The sequence below is a fragment of the Phalacrocorax carbo genome, chromosome 3, assembly GCF_963921805.1.
Source record: "Phalacrocorax carbo chromosome 3, bPhaCar2.1, whole genome shotgun sequence".
Taxonomy (NCBI): domain Eukaryota; kingdom Metazoa; phylum Chordata; class Aves; order Suliformes; family Phalacrocoracidae; genus Phalacrocorax; species Phalacrocorax carbo.
The window spans coordinates 41377201-41397818 of record NC_087515.1 but is presented as its reverse complement, the minus strand read 5'-3'; the positions used below and the strand labels follow the sequence as shown (position 1 = coordinate 41397818).

Below are 20618 nucleotides of genomic sequence, written 5' to 3'. Positions count from 1 at the left end.
CTCAAGTACTTTGTTAACCAGCTGGTGCTGAGTAAGTCTATGTGGGAGCTTGTTGACAACTTATTCTTTATTCTACACAAAATCCCTTTCAGTCGTCTTCTGTTTGCATGTGATGTTACAAATGATTTCATGGTTTCATCTGATAAGCATGGTGATTTTTTTATAACTGCAAAATACCCTTTTAAAAAACTGTAGGTATGTTAGTCACCTTAAAGATGCCAGACTTTCCTGGCAAATACCAAGAGTTGTTTGGTTCAAGTGCTGTGATATGTTATGCTTGAGAATTGCAGTTTCATTTGTTGTTGTTATACCCTTTGTGTACTGCTGTTCAGGTGTATGTACAAAGTTGTTTGCTAAAGACATTGGAGTTAAGGGTCATGTTTCATCTGTGCTTCAGAACTAGTATTGTAAAGTCTGTGCTTATTCTCGTAGTTAGAAATTGAAATATTTGCTAATATGTGTAGGTTGTTTCCACTCTTTCTGTAGATAATGCTTCGTATGTTACAATTTATTCATGACATGTGTCATCTGAAATGGAAAGAGCTTGCTTGTAGCTCTTCCCCTTTTAAGGACTGTAAGGTATGAACTGGTTAAGTGATGTGTACAATTGTGAATCTATAACTAGTAGTAGTTATTGCTTCATTAATTACACACAATATTGAAAAAAATCAAGATCACTCTTTAGCAAAATTCTCTATGCATACCTTGTTCGTTACTGTAATGGTTTGCAATGCTAAGATGGAGTCCTTAATCTGTTTCTATCTAGGCCATGGGAATACTTTCTCTTTTTTCCCCCCCTCTGATTTAGTGATTTGTGTTTAAATATTTTATGGATAATCTTGCCCCATTCTGCTTTTGAGAATAAGCTTTGATGGAGAAGTTTGGTTTGCTCTAGGCTTTGCTGGTGCTCATAATGGCATTTCCCAACTAGCGGTTCATAAGACAAAGGTGGGCTGGTGGCAGCAGCTGTGGATACAGTGTGCTGGCTCGCAGTAATGAAATCCAAAGAATGGGGAGACCTAACAAACACGTGCATTGATAGAAAGGAACTTAAACAGCAAAGCAGCAGATCATAGCTAGTGATTACAAGAGTAGTTCCTTCTACTTCACTGTTTCAAAGCTTAAGGAAGCATCTTTCAGAGTCTTCAGAGCAGGTGCCTTAAGTACATGACTGTTGAGGCATAGTCCAAGTGGCTTAATTGCTGTTGCACGGTCAGCTGAGTGCGCTAATGAGTGTGGGAAAAGATGGACCATGGTCTTTGGCTGTTTTATGAATTGCTGATGATGGGAGGCAGAGAACTGATGGGTTAAAACTCAGATTAGTTGTGTTGGCGTGTTGCACAACAGCTCAAGACAAACATGACTGGTGTTCTGGCCTTTCAGCACTGTCTGCTGAGAATATGATCATGTAGTAGTTTACAAGAGACTTGAACTCCCTCAGTAGATTCTCTGACTTCTAAAATAAAAGAATTGGTTAGAAAATGGATTTGGGAAATGTTCCTTTCTCATATCTAATACAGACATTAACCTACACCCACATTTTTTAAATAAAATGTGAAACAGTAAAAATAAAATGATATGACAAAAGCTAGCCAGATTGTAATACTCTACTTTTTTTTTTTCCCCAGTTACAGAAATAAATTAACTTTGAAGTGGAACTGAACAATGGAACCAGATATTATTCGAATGTACTCCTCATCACCTCCACCACTAGACAATGGAGCCGATGATGATGAAGAAGAATTTGGAGAATTTGGAGGATTTTCTGGTGTAAGCGCTGCTGGTGTAGCTTTTGCTGATTTTGATGCACCGGACTACAGTCATCCAAAGGAGGAGTTTATACCCACAAATCATTTCATCCCACTTCATGATTATTCTGACAATGTAGCTAGCATTACAACTTTCACATCTGTTAAAAATGTTAAAGATAAAGACTGCATTGCAGAGCTTCCTACTCTTACTAAGGAACTTTCTGATATGTCAGCTACTAGTACCAGCAAAGAAAAATCTAAGTTTAGAACTTCAGGTACTGATTTAGAAGATGTAAACAAAAGAGGGCAACAAAGAGACAACACTGGGAAATCAGAGGGTTTTTCTTCTCGTGTCACTAGAACTGGTATAGCAGTTGAGGACCAGGACAGGCGAATAGATGCCTGTAACGGTGAGAAAATTCCATGTCTAGAGATTCTAACAAATGGATTTGCAGCATCAGACCCTGTAGATCCTCAGGGAAAAGAAGATCTGGACAGTATTGGTGACTCAAAGGGACTGAAAACTGTTAGCATCCATAGTACTGAGAAAAATTTGAACTCAATGCCTAGCTCAGGTGAAGACTTTGCAGATTTTTCTACATTCTCAAACAGAAAACCAATCCATTTAGAGGGAACAGGACCTACAGTACACAGTATTCTTAATGAAAGAGACTCTCTGAGCATTCAGGAGAACAACAGGATAAACAGAGTAACATGTATCGAAGAAGAGCTTTGCACTTCAGAAATTAGTTGTGAACAGGGTCCCTCAGCACTGGAAGATAATGAATTTGCAATTTCTAGTACATCTCAAACAACTGGAAGTTCAATATGCACTACTGAAAATGGAGAATGCAGTGGGAGGAGAGGACAACATAGCACTGAGAATGGTAAAGATTTTACTAGGCCTGATGACTCTTCAGGAACCGAGGACATCAAGGTTGATAAGATCCAAAGCCTAAGCAGTGATTTTGCAGGAGAAAAATCAGGTGATTCTGAAGATCTTAAGAATGGTGGAAGTAGTACTTCAGTTGTAGCTTGCAGTGATGCACATGTCAATGATTTTGGTGATTTTGGTTCAGTCAGCAGTGCATCTCCCACCTTCATTAATGCTCAAGAATCAATAAATGCTCTCAATTTAGAACAAACTTCCGAACAGCCCGCGCATACTGGCAAACCTAATGACGAATTTGGTGAATTCAGGGACACAAGTACTGTTTCTCAGCAGCCAGCAAGGTTGGATCAAGCCGAACTAAATCAGACTGCTGACAATTTAGAATGTGATACTACCAGTAAAACTTCTGGCTTAGACTTCCAGCATACTACTGAATTAGAAAATGGTGATGATAATGAATTTGGAGACTTTGACTCAGTGCCAAAACCTCAAGATGAGAGTGTTGCTTTTCAGGACTCTGATGACTTTGCGGACTTCAGTTCAGCAGGCTGTAACCAGGCTACAGAGTGGAATGCTTTTGAAGATAAACAAGACAGCTGTTCTTGGGCTGCCTTTGGGGATGAGCAAGATGGTGAATCTCATCACAGAAAAGAGACATGGCAGTCACATAGGACAGATGCATCTTCCAGGATTGATGGTCCAGTATTAAATAAGACTGACAGTTCTGCGTTAGCATCTTTCCAAGGAACTACCAGTAAGCAATCTCAAGAGCCGTCACCTTCAGTTCAGGTAAAGGTGTTCTTGATTTTGTTCAGTCTTCTTCCTGGTTTCTGCTTCTGCATACAACAAATGTTTGGATAGTCCTTGTTTGTCTTGTGGGTGAGATTTAATTTGGTGTGTGAGATGGGCTGGTATGATATAGTATGCTGTATTTGCATCTTTTATCATTTACACTGTTACTTCCTGCAGAAAAAATTATCAGGGTATGCTGGAACTTGTATGCATTTATTTTGATGATTATATGTGGTCCTTTACATAAACTGATCAAAGGAATAAGCCATTATAAACATTTCAGAGCCTGTGGTAGTTCTTCTGTTGCTTCATAGTTTACTGCCTTTTTGGGGGGAGCGCTGTGATGTTGCCTTTTTATAAAATAGTGGTGTGACTGGAAGCTGAGATTACTAGTTTCCAACATTTTTCATCACTGTTCTCCATCATGGGTTTAAAACCCGATTTAGAATGACTCAATTTCTATATAGCTGTGCCTATTTTTTTAGAGCAGAGAGCATGATAAAACATGACCTATGGAGATCTGCCCCTGGTATTTCAACTCCTGGGAAGTCAACCATTTAAGAGTTATTTAAAAATAAGACTCTGTTATACATTAATTGTCGGAAGCTCCATGTTATATATACATCACAAAAATAGGACTGATGACTTCTTAAAGCTGCTGCCATATCTAGTTAGGAGTTTTGAGGAGGGTGAAGTAGATAGGTTTATTTCTTACCCCCGCCTCCTAGTGTTCCTGCCTTAGTTGCTAAGTATGTATTAATTCCTTCCTAAGCCTTTTCACCAGTCATCTTTGAGATCTCTGCCTGTTTATACATAGATAATTTTAAATACTACTTCTACAAAATTCAGAGCAACAATTTAAGTTTAAATTCTCTTCAGTGCTTCTTTTTAATCACATCATCCCATGTGAGTCGTTCAGAGTATGCTCTCTCTTTTTGAAATGTGCAGCAACACCAGCAATAAAGGACATTAGTCATAATGCACGTCTAAAAAGTTTGGATCTTCTCTGCAGTCAAAGGAAATGAGATAAGTCCTTTCTTCCAGGACCTTGCCTAGGCTTGGTGACAGCCCTGTCTCTTTCTGTTTCCTACTAGTGGCAGGTGAAATGGCTTTTTGGAAGAAAGTTGTGCCAGCTGGAGCTTTGCAAGTATCAGCAAATGGAATGGAGTTTTGGGGGCTTAGCTCTGATTTCTTGTGAGCCTCAGCTCCTGACACATCCTTCTTGCTGTTTTGTGTAATGACTAATGCACCAAATTTCGAAGTAGCTTCATGAGCCAAAGAAGACTTGCAAGTGAACCTGCAGGTGAATGTTTGTGCCTACGCAAAACCTTGCTCATCATCACCTGAATTTGTGGGTCCATTTCTCAACTTGAAAATACAAATCTATTGTTACCTATTCTGTTGGTTATTCACCCACAAAACTGGAGAGTACTTAAGGTCATTACCGCAATTAATGTAAACTATTCCTGTTGCCACTTGAAAGACTGTCCAGAAGCTGACAAAGAAACGGGGTGGGGAGATGATCCTAGTAAATCCATTTTTCTAGTTAATTGTGTTATTAAGGGATAGTCTGAAGGTTTCAAACATTTATTTTTACTTAAAATTTGCTGTAATTTTATGATGGAGTTTCAATAGAAAATACTTCTGAATGTAGATGTTTATAAAAGCAGAACCTTCAGAGGTTCTGTAATTCCCCCCCCCCTTGAAGTCTGCCTTAATAAAAGATAAAAAGCCAAGTTACAATGGAAGTTCTTCAGCGATTTGTCAAAGTCATACAGTAGTTTGGTTAGCTTGTAAAGCAAGTTTTAAGACTTAAATATTTTTTTCATTCCTTTTCTTTATACTACAGCCAGTTCTGACTGTTTGGATATAAAGTGATGTTCTGATTCCCCTGCCAGTGAGGAAGTACAACCCTAAGAATTTTTTACACAAATAAGCTGTAGCGGAAGCTGAGCTGTATGTTTTCTCTTTTGCAATAGCTTCCTTAGCCTTGCAATGACTGCTACTTAGTTGATACTTTTTTTTTTTTCAGTTAACTCTTCAAACAATAGTTACACGTTTTCAAAACTTACTGTGTATCCTGTAAGTGCTTTAAGTTTTGCAAGGGTCTGTTGAAACCTTTTTATATTTAAAAAAATGCTTTGTTTTAATCTTAATAGAAATTCTGGTTTTGAGCCGCTGAGCCACATTTTAGTAAGTTACAATTAGAAACATTGAGATTAGTTGAGTCAACATGAGCCAGCAGACAGTCCCCATACTTTGAGTGCAAAATCTTAGTAAAATTAAACTCACATTTTGATCAGCTTCCTTACTTTCACTTAAGAGGATAACACTGAGGTCAAAGCACAAAATACAGCATTTTGAGGTATTTGCTGATCTTCTGTTTCCCATGTATTAAAGTTGAACTCTGGAGCTGTTTGAGGAAGAAGCAGAAACGCTTACATGCAAACTAAAGCTGGGGGGGGGGTAAGTGAAGAAATTTTTTTATTACCCTGACCAAAGAAGGATAGGGAGGAGTAGATCACTTGCATCAGTGTATTGCTGGCAGATCTAAAAAGCTCTTGCTGTAGCAACTTAAAGGGAGCAGGCCATGCAAGGGAGAAACACTGCATGTGTTAGACACTTGAGATAGATATGAAAATCTAGATCTTGGCTTAGGCTAAAGGCAGACGGGGATCAGTTACAAGATACTGTATACACTTCATCTATAATATTGAGGCTAGGAGAGTCACTGTACTGAGGTAGTGAAATAATTTTGAAAGGTGTGTAAACAGAAAGACCTTAATGCAATTTTTTACTTTTCAGGTTTCTACTTTTGTATACTTAGCTAGCAGTGTTACCATTTAAATGTAGAAATCATGTATACAGCAATTTTTATCCATCCAGGATGCAGCATGAAACTAAAGTTATTTACCAGTAGGTCAAGTTCCCTTGCTAATGGTCTCTAAATATCTTCCTTTCTGTTTCTTTAGTTTGTGTGTTCTGGATGTGAAGGCAGCAGCAAAAATTTGTGCTTTCTGCATGTGGTCTTGATCATAAGGTATATGTCAGGCAAACTGTTTTAAAGGTTGTAGATTTGGTATAATTTTTAATTGAATTCAAGCAAAGTTTAGTTTTTAAGTAATCCAGGTTTTTTTACAAAATATAGAATGTAAAAGAAAAAAGTAAGGGAAAAAGGTCACAAAAATGACCTTAAATAGTGTCATGTAGTGGCAAAAAGAACATTATGTCTTTTCTCTTTCACCTTTGTTCTTGGGCTTTCTGAATCCTGCACATGATCTAAAACCTAGGAATTGTAACATGCTGACCTCTTCTGTTCAGTAGGGTTGCATGGAGAGAAGAAAAAGGGCATGGTATATGGTGTTCAGTTAGAATTACTGAAGAATTTGTAATCCCTTAGGGAAAAAGTTCCAGTTTCAAATGCTGATGGACAGATACACAAACTGTTATTTGAACCTGAATTAATACTACCATAATCATTTAATGTCTTTTTTCAGCTGAAAAACATGTAATATTTAGTTTTACATAGCTGCAGGTTTGTGTTGGCGATGCACCTTTATGTTCTTTAAAACTGATTTAGGATGTAATAGTGTATGAATTGGTTGATCTAACAAGTTTTGAGCAAACCTGCACTGTGCCATATGTATTCATCCCCTTTATGTGGTTGTATAACACACTACTAAGTTGTGTTTATAGGCAATGTAAGGCTTATAGCACAGCGTTTTCTATGAAATAGTGTTGGACATTAGTCAGTTGAGGTGGTTACTCTCCTGTATTATGCATTAGGAATATATATAGGACTTAGGCAGCAAAGCACAAGAGCAGTTGTTACCTATGGTAGTTATGTGGGTGGGTAATAGGGCTGTGCCGAGTTGTGTTCAAGGAGCATAGGTGTCTCTAGAGGAGGAACAGATGAATAATGGCTTGGTTTGAAGGCCAAAACTCTTACCTGATTTAGCTGAGAATTAACAAATCCTGTAAACTGAGGAAGGGAAACCTGAACAATCTTCCAAGTGGGTTTTAAGACCCTTTGCTTATTAGAGAGCCTGTGCTTACAGGCTCTACCTCCAGATTAATCAGACAGTGTGGGTGATGTACAGTTACTAAGCCTCAAGTATGCATCAAGACAAAGAAAAACCTGGATCACTGTCACTTAGAGTACTTTGTCTTGGGCAATGAATGAAGTCATCCTCTTGGGAAAAAGTAATTATGACTGTAAAGACTTCAGCCTCCCAGTTTGCTAAGGTAAATTAAGATAGCGTTGGCTAAATTGACTTCAGACAGTTGGGTAATAACTTGCAGTGTACAGTAGAAAATGGACCATTAAAAGTAGCCCATAATTGCTGTATTTCAGGATAGGCTGGCTAAGAGGATCTTACAAAAGAAAAATAGTTTGGGAGGGGATTGTTTTATCATTTCTATTTTATATATCACAGAAAAAAAAATTTTCCATTTTGTCTACTATACTTCTTCTCAGAGCCTGACTAAAAAGTTAACACAACACCACCAGATAATAACGTGACTGACTGAAATGGGAAGTAAGATTTATGTAGTCTAGATAAATAACTGTTAAACTTCACATTTCCTGCATGGAAATGCAAGATTTGATGCATTCTTCAACTGAGGGAGAATAACTGAGGCTCTTCAACTGAGCCTTCCAGCAAGAAGGAAGGACACAACTTCACGTTTCTACAGTGGTTTGTAACTCTTTCATATCAAGCAATGAAAAGACCATAGAAGTCTTGTTCTTCTTTCTCAAGCCACTAAATTTTCAGATTTGCTTTGTAGCTGAGCTCAAGATCTTTATAGTTATTGTTTAAAAATTTTTTTTTTGGGTGGATATTTAGAACTATCACTGCCTTCATATAACTCTTTAAATTATTGTAAAAATTTTTACTCCTCATTTCTCATTGGTGAGGATTGTTAGCTCTTGTGGTGGTGTACTTAATTGCGTAACTACATAGCACCCTCTTGCTGATTTGTAAATCTCAGTGTAGGACCAGTGTTTCCATTATAAATTACTTGCAGGAATGAAAATAAAACAATTCAGTTTTTCACCTCCAAGAAGTTTATGTCACCATCTTAAATGTAATTGCTTTTTATGGCAGGGGGAGGAGGGAGAAAAGCCATCATACTTGGATCATGAGAAGTTAAGCTAGTGTTCTTTGTAAGGTTTGCCGCTTCTCTTTATTCAGGAAGTTTTAATGGCTTCAGCTCTTCCCCTGTTGCTTCTGGGAAGGTGCTCTGTTTGCTAAGCAGTGCCTGCACATCAGAGAAAGAAATAAATCGTTGCTATGTAGAAGGCAAACTGATTGTTAATCTAAGCAGTCCATAAGCCTTTCCAAAGAAAAACTGTCCACATTTAACTAGAAACGTAATGATTTGTTTACGTGCGTTTAGCTAACTGTTCAGAATTGTTTCTTCATGTTTGAGCCCAAGAGACTTTTGCGACCCACTGAAGTTGATTAGTGTTCCCTGTGGTGAGTTGCATCTGTTGAAATGAGTTTCTCAGCTCCCCTTTAACTGTATGGTAATGTAGTTTAGCTCTTAAAGAAAAAATAAAAACCCACCCCCAAAAACCAACAACCAGCAAACAAAAAAAAACCTCCAAAACGCTGCGTGTGGTGTGGGTACATGGCAACTTCACTCCACACAGGCAAAGGTATTGGTGAAGAAGGTGGTTTAGTTGTTAGAAAACCCAGCAAAGGGAGTTTCTCATTTAACCTCTGCTTTCTTTTGTTGAAATAGTCATAAATACCTGTGTTAGGCACTCTCCAGTGGGTTCATGATCTAAAAAAAAATAAAGTTTTTCTGGTTAATCAGTTTCTTTGCTTGGCTTCTGACCACTGAGCTTTGTTCTGCTGTTTTTTTGAGAGCCTTCACTTGGCTTCTGAATTCTAACTAAAAGCTGATCATGTCCGTATGGACTTTATTCCTTTCCTGAATTATATATTTAACATCTTGGATCCTTCATATGCTCATTTCTGTCTCGTTTCTTATGTTTTTCTACCAGATAAGACTTGAATATCTAAATAGTCTCAATTTAACTATTACGCTGGGTTTATTTATTCTTAGATCTCCCAGTTTTGTGTTCAGTGGACACAAGCAGCGCAGAGCTTGAGCGCTGCTTCCTTCATAGGCTCTTTTCCTGGCAGCAGGAAAAGGAGGGCTGAAGGTGACCTTCTGCTTTTGACTCTCTCCCTTCTTAAAGGACCTATGAAGGCTGCTAGAGCAGAGATGCTGCAGGCTGTAAGCGATAGTGGGGTGTGGAAAATGAGGGGTTGCATTAAAGAATGGGGCTGTCCCATCCCATTGAAAGTGGGAAGGAGGGACAAACTGCCATCCCACTCGTGAGCTTCCAGCATGACAAGCATTTCACTGGATGAGCTTTTGTATTTTCTCCACAGCTCGTGTGATTGGGACTGTGAAGAGAAGCAAGAAGTCTCTCTTTCCCCCTTGCACATAGAGTTCCCTGAAACTTCACGCAGAGAAGTTTTACAGCAGTCATATGGTGAAAACTTCAATTCATATCAACTATTTCTGTAGTGTAGCCCAAGTATGTTGTCTTTATGGCAGGTTTTAATCTTCTCATAGCTCTGAAGAGAGGCAGTGACCTGTCACTGCTGAGTTCATGTGGAGGTGGCTGGGGAGGACTTAGTGTGCTGGATGGGCAGTGTAGGTTTGCTGTGTTGAAGGAGTTCATTGATTCTATCACCTCGTGGTAGAGAAGAGAAAAACAAATTCTGTAAAGCAAGTACTTTGGCCTTTCAGCTCTGAGGGCTGGATCTTGCCCCCTATTTAAAGAGCCAAGGAGATAAATTCTAATCCTGTGGTTATCATTCTCATTTGCAAGTCTGTTACATCTGTGATATTTCTGTTGTTTCAGGTGATGATTACCATGTATCTGAAGTGTTTATCAAAAATTATTATACTTTCCCAGAAACCGTGGGGCTTTGAGTTTGTCCCTGTTTGGAGAATCATGGTTAAGTTTTAGAACGGCATCTGTAGCCTTCTTTCACATCATCAGTATGTGCCTTTAAGAATTACTCTTCTCAAATGGCAGTGCCGAACACTCAGGTATCAAATATTTTTAGTAACATGAAAAGTTGTGCCTTTTTTTTTTCCCCAGGATTTTTCATCCTGAAAGACATGATGCTACTGTTTATGACAGAAGTAATGTTTTTCTACCAGTCCATTTTGTACAAACAGTGGATTGAGGTTTGTAAAAGATGGACACTTCCACTAATTTCAAAATCTTGGTAATGCCCTTCATACCTGGGGGCTGTGACCACAGGATTTCGTTACCAATTAGAAGAACAAGTTCAGCTGCTTCCTTTAGGGACATTGCCACTGCCTGGGAGATGTGTTTGTGCGTACACATTCCTCCCTGTGTCCATTTGCACACATAGAATTAATTACTCTGGTTTGCTATGGAAACCGTTCTTCTCTGTCATATAGAAATAAGGGATAAGCATTTCTGGAAATTTAGAAGGGATGACAGGAAGTGTAAAGAATGCTATAATTAAACTGTTCCTGAAATTTTGGCACAATTCTTAAGCTCAAATTTGAAATCGGATGCGGACTGAGATGCTGCATGGTTCTTAGACTCTGTTAGTTCTTTTATCACCAAAGTGAGCGTATTCTTAGTCACTAGCATGTTCTCAAATGCTGATCCTTTTCAAGAAACGTGATGCTTTGCTGTCTTCATGATCCAATGCCTTTCGTCTGCCTCTTTCTTTTTACAGTATTCCTACTGTATTACAGAAATGAAGTAAACATCACCTGTTCATGTAAGATAAGGGCAAGTGATATATTGTAGGCAAAGTTAAATTTTAAAACTTAAGTAGAGTGTTCTTTTGTATGCTGAAATGTTAGGCTAGACTCTGGAATACAGTTTAGTTTTATCGCCTAAAAATGAAAATTAGTGTCTTAGTTCTGGTCAATAAACACAAAACAGTCTACAAGTATTGTCACAAGTATTGTAACTTACTGGATGGCCAAAATGATTGGGCATTAAGAGATGATTAAAAGGAAAATTATATGCTGTAGAACAGGACTCATTATGGTCAGAATACACCAGTGAGGTAATGAAGAAGAAAAGGAAAAAAAATGTCTGAGTCAGGTATACTGTGTAATTCAGATCCTTTGATAATATAATAATTATGATATTTTGACATTATGCTTTGCATATAACTGAACCTGGTGGCTGTCCCTAGTTAAGCCTTTCACGGGTAGCAAAACTGAAGAGCTGATGTTCTAAGCAAGTTAATTTTCCTGCTTTTCTGCAGTTAGTGGCTGAATAAGGAGAATAGACTGAGCAGACTTGGTTCACAGTTCCCAAATCATCATCCTGATGCCAATACAGAATCAAGATATTCTGATAACATGGTGTTTGACTCTGTGTTATATTTCCTGTACTGTGTTTGCTGATGTACATGGTAAGTGGTTTGCTTAATTGAGACAAGAGACAAGGCAAATTTTCCGATAAAAATTCAAATGAGAAATGTTGATAACTATTACAATTGTGAAGCAGATATTCTGGTGCATAAAGGTTTGTCCCAGCTGTATCGGTTGGTCTAACTGAAATATATGATTTCTACATACCAGCCTGGTTTCTCTTAACCTTAAATCATTTCAGTTGTAATAAAAAAACCACAAACCTGTCTGAGGCTTATGTTTGTAAATTCAGCATTGCTGCTGGAATATGCTGCATCTCCACAGGAGGGCTCTGCTAGTATAGCTATACTAGCACACAATGTGGGATGCTCGTGGGATTTTTTGCCTACTGTTTCTTTTCCATTTCCGCAGTAGAAAATCGTGTGTAGGAGCTGCTGGGTGCTGCCCTGTGTGCAGTGCAGCAGAGCGTTGGAAAGATGGCTGTTGAGGAACTCCAAACTAGAAAGATAGTAGTCTTCCTTTTGTGACAGGCTTGCATCTCCTTCCCCTAACAAGAAGAGAGATTTGGCTGCTGCTGTTAAAAATAAGGACATAGGAAAAAAGGCTTTAATCTCATTTTTATGAGCATACCTTATAATTGGTAGTTTTTAATAAATGCTATGAGATTGCTGGTTACCTGTTTTTAGTGGATTGAACTGGGGAAAAAAGTATATTCTGTGTCAGTGGTACATCTGATGTCTGAGACAGTTCATAGAGCTGTAATAATGTTGAAATTCCCTGTCTATATGGAAATACAACAGGGAGGAGAGATAGAAATATAAGGGAAGAACTTAGAAGAAAGCATACTATGCTTACCAAAAAAAAAAAAAGGAGGGATTTTTATTTTGGTTTTGTGAGGGCAGGAGGTTGTTTGAGGGGTTTTCTCTTTTTAATATCAAATCCATTTGTCAAGGCCCCCATGGCAAGAATCGGAACATTCTCCAGTGCTGCTGTGGAATTAAAATGCCAGGAAACCATTAGTACCAATACACATTGCTTCTATAGCTGAGGCCTTATCCTACCCAACAGCAGTGATCATAGCACTGGTGGGGAAAAGATCAAGAGACATTTGCTGTGTTACCAAACTTAGGAACCTTGTCTGCCTTCCTCAGATGCTGAGGTTTCCTTTCTGCCAAGGGACACTGAAGTGATGGTGATATCAAGACACGGTTGCAGCGACTGTGATGAGCAGGAAATCCTGCCTAGTCTCTCAAACCAGGGAATATAGATCTGTTGCCCTCCTGCAAAACTTCTGAGTATTTGTATTTACGTACTCTTGGTTTGAGTGTATAACGTAAAGCAGCAGAAAGAAGGTCAGATGAGAGTAACCTAGATAAAGTTGTGCTTACGCAAACTGTACTGCTATCTAGCTGGCTCCTTATTCAGCCAAAATAAAACTTAGTGGGGATTTTTTGATGTTTAAGTTATTTGGCTAGGATAGAAACACTCCCAAGGTTGGCTTTTAACCCCTGCAGGATCACAGCATTCAGCATCAACTGTCTGAATCATGAATGGGATGAACAGGAAATTGCTTGGACGAAAGTAAGTCTTGCATTTAAACTAAGCAGCCTCTAACATCTAAAAAACACACAAATATGTTTTGGGGCAAGAAATTAAGACATTAAGTAATTTTTCTTTTTCTTTGCTAGTTTTTTGGTCTGGAGAAGTACCAAACAAATCTTACAAATAGTTTTTGACAAACAGTGTGTTTAAATGCCTTACTCTTGGCTCTTCTGCATTACACCTGACTCTCATAAACAGCAAATGAAGCTGGGGATTAGCGTTTTCCTACATCTGAGTCATTGATACTAACAGTTTGTTAGGAAGTGTGCAGTCTTTGGACTGTAAATAGTTTTTCCTTACCATTTTGCAGTTGTTATCACATCATGAGCATGTTGCACATCAGGCTAGGTTTTGTAGGACCTTTAACTGCATACATTATACAATAAGTGAAGCTGTCTTCTGAATCAATGTTGTGTCTCAAGTGTGGATTGAAGTGCATCATCAAGTGAAATGATATTGGTTTTGGTTTATATTTCAGGTAATGTTCAACATCAAGCTTGCTGAAAAAACATGTCATCAGTAAAACCCTTAGGATGTGTAGAATTGAAGACTTAAACATGTCTTAAATATAGCTTTCTACTCATTGCACTTCTTTTTTGCTAATTTATAACAAAGAGTGACTCTGGTAAGAACTGTTCTGGACTCTTGTGTAAGGACTCATTTTGCAGAGGGCAAGATCCTTACTATTTTCTCAGTAGCTAGTAGCCTGTATAAAAAGTGCTTATAAAAAGTCTTGTGATGCTCTGAAAGTTATGTATTTTCTGGTAAGTGAAACTTTGTATCAGCTATGCATTGGTTTCCATCTTATTTTTATAGCTTTGGACTCCTTTTCTTTAAAGCAGTTAACAAAACTTGACATAAATATTTTCTCTTTGATATAGCCAACATTGCTAAGTCGTCTGGAACGAATATTTGAAGTGTGTTTTCCTTCCATGCCTGTTCTTGAAACTGAAGAAGAAATAAACTCCTTGAATCATTTGTTGGAAGCAGGTGAAAAGCAGATGAAAACTGAGGAGACCTTAGCAAATACTGGGTAAGAAACCACAATGCACTAAACTTAAAATGAAGTAGAAATGTGTCTTCTTCAGGAACATAAAACACGTAGCAGTAATTCAAAATTAGTTGTTTGCTTCAAGTGTTTTGAAAAACTATTGAGTAAAAATTAGCTATCTAGCAGAATGTTTGTTTTCAGTGACTACATATACCAGGAGTATTTCACTTAGCATATCAACTTAGCAGCATATCATCTTCTTTCAAGTGGTGTCTCTGAGTTAATCAGAATATGTTTTATTAGTTACACTTGATATAAATTGTTGTACTTATTCATGTGATGATGAAGTCTAAGTAGGCCTTGTCCTGTCTGCTGTGGACATCATTTTCCAATTATAAACCTGAACTATAATTGTTCTGAGAACACTGTGCAGTTTTAGTTCCTCTGGGTGTTGTGCTTGGGCGTAAGTTTAATTGGAATGTATAAGTAGTCACTTGCATTAAAAACTAGAATGAATGTTCAAGGCTGCTCAGCTGTTATTCCTGTTGATAACTTGATTTATGATGGGTTGTATAGGGAACTGTTGGACGTGTGGACGGAGCTGCAGGATATCCATGATGCGTATGGACTGAGATACCAGTGGGGTGGCTCCCACAGCAACAAAAAGCTTTTGTGCTCCTTGGGAATCGATACAAGAAATATTGTGAGTCTGTTGGTAAAACTTGCTTTCTCAATAACAGAGCTGCTTTAAATGCAGAGTCAGGTGGAAGTCTGTTTGTATGAATACTTGTCTTTTAATTGCGTAGCTGTACTGAACATGGCTTTTCATGACAGACCATCTGACAACTTATTTTTTTATAAGCCCTATTAATATTACAAATTGCATTGTGTAGTATTTAACATAGTATTTATTACCTAGTATTAATCTTATGCAAGTTATATATCATTGAAAAAATATTATCATCATTGACACAGACACTTTTAAGTAAATTTTTTGTTGTTGTTCTGTCAGCTTTTTACAGGCAACAAGAAACAGCCTGTTATAGTACCCATGTATGCAGCAGGACTGGTAAGCTTTCTTTAGTGTTATTTTTTGTTACAGTTCCAACAAGATCATTATATAATGAAATGTATTAAATGACATTAAGCACCAAGTGTGTGAAAGGTATTTTTTTAAGTACAGTTATGGCTTAGGCATTAGTAGAAATACTAGAGAAGGATCATCAAATACATATTTTTCATTATGTGTGCAAGCAGATAGTTCATTTTAAATTTTAGAAGTATTAATTTACTCATTTCATAAAGGAAGCTAATTATCTAGTAAGGTGAGCCAGCTAGTCTAAGCTCAGTTTGAGACATTTTCTAAAAAAGAAAAAATTCATTGAAGTAATGTATTAATATGTATGCAGCAATAAAAACTACTTCTTGTTGAATTTTAATCGTTAAATATAAGGTATAGATGTAAAAATGTCAAATAAAACTTGACATGAGAAACTAGATCATTAAATAGTTGTCAAAAATGACAAAGGAACGTTGAAATAAATCAAAACATTGGTATGCATCGGCACTTGTAGGAAGCGCTAGCACTAAGACCAGATGCTTCAAAGAAAGGTTAAGGACTGCTAAATAGTTACAGTATTCCATGGAACATGTGTAGGAAGTCTTCTCAGCACTCAAGCATTTCTCGATGTGCAACTGTTTCTCTGACAGACTGTTAATTACTTGATTGCATCTCAATATCCCTAGGTCAAGAGTTGCATGGTAATGCTTTGCAATGTTATTGGCATATTAATAAAGGACCTGCATATATATATATTAGGCTATTTATGTTTACAAAAAGTGTGTATAGCCAGTATTGTTGTGTTGCCCCAAGTGCTAGCTAAAAATAGCAAGCATAATTTAGATTACTTAAGTTTCCTTCAATCTACAGAAACCTAGCACAGTAAGATGAACTGTTTTCACTTAAGCCAATATTCTGCAATTTCTGTTTGGCATTTCAGACTCTGCAATGTCTGTAGTCATGAAAACATTCAGAAGATAAGATTTGCCATTTTTGCTAGTCTGAGCAGAATAAATATGTTCTTTTTTTCTGGAAACCTGTGTGTATATATATGCATACAAACACACACACACTTTTATATTATCATTCACAAATTGAATATAAAAGGATTACAGTTTTCTTTGGTATATCTTAAGCCAATTTAATCTGTAGGTTAATTCTGTAGAGTAACTTCTACAGTCAGTTTATAGAGCTGCTGTTTTCTGATGCATCAAGGTCAGCTCATGCACTTTAGATATAAGCATGGTATTCTGACACAGAGAGATAAAACATCTCATAGGAATTGTTGTTTTCTTCTTGCAACAAGACTATATGCACAACACTCGCGGTTGCTTTTTGCAACAGATTGTTGTTGCTGATTAATTATCTCCTAAATATTTTATATACTTGTGCACACAATAAGCTGGATGAGATGATGGTAGGACTAAAGTGGCTTGTGGCTTTTTGTTGCCACTCTGCTTCATGAGTTTCTCCGCTGTCCAAAAAGAATTGATTTAACTGGTGGTTAAATTCTAAGCTCCCCTAAGACAGTATGGAAGCATTTGTGGGACAGCTGGTCTCGGTGACTGACTTCCCGAAATTACTTTAAAACACACTAGTTGCAAATCCAGTGGCTTTATTTGGGGTTTCTTTTGTCATACTTCATTGTTCTGAGGTGGTTTGCATGCCTCAGTGCAAACTTTGGTCTTTCTGTATATCTTTCTCACCCTCAATTTTATTCAGGAACATCAGAGATTTCAGACATCTTTTCATAGTACTGTTGAGCTTTGAACATTTTTTAAATTTAAAAAGTGGGTTTAATTATTTTTTAATGCTTTTTAATGCATTTATTTCCATGTCAGCAATTATTGTTCTTGGTATCATTCTGCAAACTGATAATTTGACTTGTTTCTTCAGAATTACTTAATTGTTGAGATGGAATAAATGCACTTGTACCTTTCTGATGGGCCATTTGAGATTTCTGGAATAGTCTACACACAGTTGGGAGGAGATGTCACCTCATCAAGTAACTGTTTCCTCCAGCTTAAATTACATTATTAAAGTTAAAAGCAAGGTCCAGCTAAGTGCCTGGGTTTCTGTTATTGGCCCTAAAATAGGCCTTAGGCCCAAGGAACCAGGATGATTCTCTCCCCTGCCCCATCTTCTGCTCCCATCACTGAAGTGTCCCAGAGATGTACGGTTACCCATAAGCCCCTAAGTGAGGGTAGTACTACCTAGTACTGTGGGGGTTGGTTGGGTTTGCTGGGTTTTTTGTTGGTTGTTGGGGTTTTCTGGGGGGAGGGGAGTGGGGTGGGGTTGGTTGTTGTTCGTGTGCAGTTCTTGGAATACAGATGTGTGTGTATGATTTTTTTTTTATTTATTTCTTTATTTAGGGTATGTTAGAGCCCACCAAGGAACCTTTGAAACCAATATCTGCAGCAGAAAAAATAGCTTCAATAGGACAGACACCTCCTGTATCACCAGAGATGAACACATGTACATCTGATCAGTTCCAGGTAAAAAATAGAGAAGGGGGAGGAGAGATAAAAAGACTGAGGGAAACAATGGGATGCCTTACCTCTTCCTTCATACTTAAAATGTCTAGATGGCATAGTCAGAGACCTATATGTAAAGGCCAGGTGTTCCCTGTGTCAGACTGAAGTCCTGCTCTTGGATCTACTTTTCATGTGTGACTGGAAGGTGTTCCCTGTGATAACACTAGCAGTTGGTGGCCAGCATTTAAGAGTCCTGGTGGATATTTACTGCTATACAACAAGCTGTTCCAAAAGGCAGTGGACAGTTACTCCCACAAACTTTAGATGTAACTTTACAGTTGTCCTTCCTCTGCTAATGTTTTTCATCTTTGCTTGTTCTGAAGCTTATTGTAGGAGTCTGAACTCATTTTGTATCAGAGGAGTTTAGGAGTGAGCTTTTGAATTCCGTTAATTCTGTTTTGTTATTGTTGTTTTGATATTATGATATTAGAAAACCACTTAAATGCCATGCGTGTTGCAATGTGTGTGGCTGACAACTAGCTAATGGGATATGCAAAGACATTTCATTTTCAGTGTCCCTAAACTGTACTCAGACCATATTCAGAGACAGCTGTGTCCCACCATAGTGCAGGTCTTGTTTAGTCTGCGCAGCATCTCTATTTAGCAGCTATGTTTGTGACTTCTGATTGAAGCCATGCCAAAATGAGTTATCCTTATGCTACACCTAAGCTTAACACTACATACCTCTGAGTATAGAGATTTCCTGGTGCTCTTTGCCCTGCCGTGCTGCAGAGCTCTGCGACATGCTTATACCAGAGGAGAAATTTTTTTTTTTTCATTGTGGAATAGCAGTATGTCAAGCAGGCTCAGAACTGAGGTTATTTTATATAGAATATACATGTTTGGTAATGCTTCCTATGCTGCTTCTCACAAATACTCTAGTGGTACTGAACAGCTTAACTGCGCATTAGAAAAGGTAACAGTAATGATATTTCAACCAGTTTGAGCTGAAGAAATCACCTGTGTAACTTCTATATATGAACAAAGTAGGAAAATGTCACTGGCTTTCTGCAGTGTTCAAAGTTCTGTTTTTTTAACAGAGAGGGAAAACATAGATTAAACTACACTAAACATAGCATAGAGAGCTGCAAGAGCCTGAAGTAGCAGCATCTGTGACGTGCTGTTTTCTCAGTTGCTTGGCAGGCATAGTGCAGAGTGCTGAAAATAAGAGCCTCTACTTATCGAAGTCTCTTTCCTGCCCTCTCCCCCCCCCCCCCCCCCCCCCCCCCCGCCATTATGAATTCGTACTGTTAGGTACTCCTGCAGCAGAATTTCCTATTACTTGTCACAGTTTGATAATCCTGTCTCATAGCTTATTCTGACAAGTCCATCTCAGTTCAATAATTGTGATCCATCAATACATATGAGAAGCTTCTATGCTATCTGTCTGCGCTGCTGGCCTTAGGTTATTTTTTTCCAAAAAGACAAATACTAAAATAAGCTTTTGAGGAACCAGATGAGTTAGCGTTCTTAATGGTTAGAGCTCTAAGACGCCACAGTTAAGTGACATTCAGAAAGTTTCAGGGCATGAACAATCAATTCTCTACCTCAGAGACCTTGTTTCTTTCTTAGCCTCATCTTCTGTTAATGTTTGGTGGCTTCTGTTTGCTTTTGGGAAAATCCAGCTTCCCTTCACATTGTGCAGACTGCCTCTTAGGAATATTTCAGATTGTAGTGGTGTTAAGGTGTGCCCAGACTTTGGTAAATATTTCATTAGGAACTGTGCTACAAACATTCATAAATACGCAATGGAAATATAGGCCATTGTAGTGGACTCTGAAACTTCTAAAAACATGTAACTTAGGTACAACAACTTAGGTATTTTTAAGCTTAACTAAGTAATTAAACATTAACAGAGTAAAACTTGTAAATTCCTCCATTTTCAGATGGCAATGATGATTGGTCGTTCTGATATTCGGAAACTTCACCATATAGGCTTTCTTCTTGAAAAGAGAGGCTCTGGTTAATAGATTCCTATGCTTTGCTTAAGGAAAAAGAAGAGTTCTCCTTTGAAAGCCTGGCACTTGTATACAGATCAGTGTTTGTGCATGTGCATGTATGACTTCCTGCTAAGGGAATAAGATTTTGGAAGAAAGACTGTGATGATACAAAAATAGAGCGAAAAGCACATTTGTAAAAACACAAAAATGCCTCCTTAGTTTTTTGGTTGTAGGTGAACAGAAGAAAGCGTGCAGAGATTTAAAATGGAGAGCATTAGAAACCAAAAGAATGAGGAAAAAAGCCAGCAAATGAGCTGCAATAATGTTTCCTAGTTATTATATAAACTCTCTGTTTTGGCCTTCTTCCCTGAAGAGGCTCTCACTGGGCTGGTTAGCCTGTGGAAATACAGTGGACAGATTTCCATCTGAGCCATTTAAGCTGTAAGGACAAGCTTTTTGAAGTTATGATTTCTGCTCTGAAGCAAGTTCAGTTACTGACGGATCTATCACATTAGTTTATTCTATAAAGATGACTTTTGTAGACTTGTTCTGTTTTATATTTGAAGGTAGCATCTAAATTATTCTTTGATCTGTTGTTTTTCTTGACAATTGGGGGGTTTATTTCTCTGTTCCTCTTTGCTCATGATTATATGAGAGTA

At 37.9% G+C, this 20618-nt stretch overlaps 1 protein-coding gene across 3 annotated transcripts in view; it reads left to right on the top strand.

Annotated features, from left to right (window-relative positions):
- Nucleotides 1–20618, top strand: part of AFTPH (aftiphilin) — a 47646-nt gene that overhangs the window by 10418 nt on the left and 16610 nt on the right. For all 3 annotated transcript variants that reach the window (XR_010372107.1, XM_064446673.1, XM_064446674.1), the window contains exons 2-6: nucleotides 1629–3432; nucleotides 14316–14467; nucleotides 15002–15128; nucleotides 15438–15494; nucleotides 17858–17980. Coding sequence is in view for 2 of the 3 variants with exons in the window: in XM_064446673.1 (XP_064302743.1) it covers nucleotides 1666–3432; nucleotides 14316–14467; nucleotides 15002–15128; nucleotides 15438–15494; nucleotides 17858–17980 (2226 nt within the window). In the remaining variant the exon portion in view is untranslated. The remainder of the gene's footprint in view (nucleotides 1–1628; nucleotides 3433–14315; nucleotides 14468–15001; nucleotides 15129–15437; nucleotides 15495–17857; nucleotides 17981–20618) is intronic.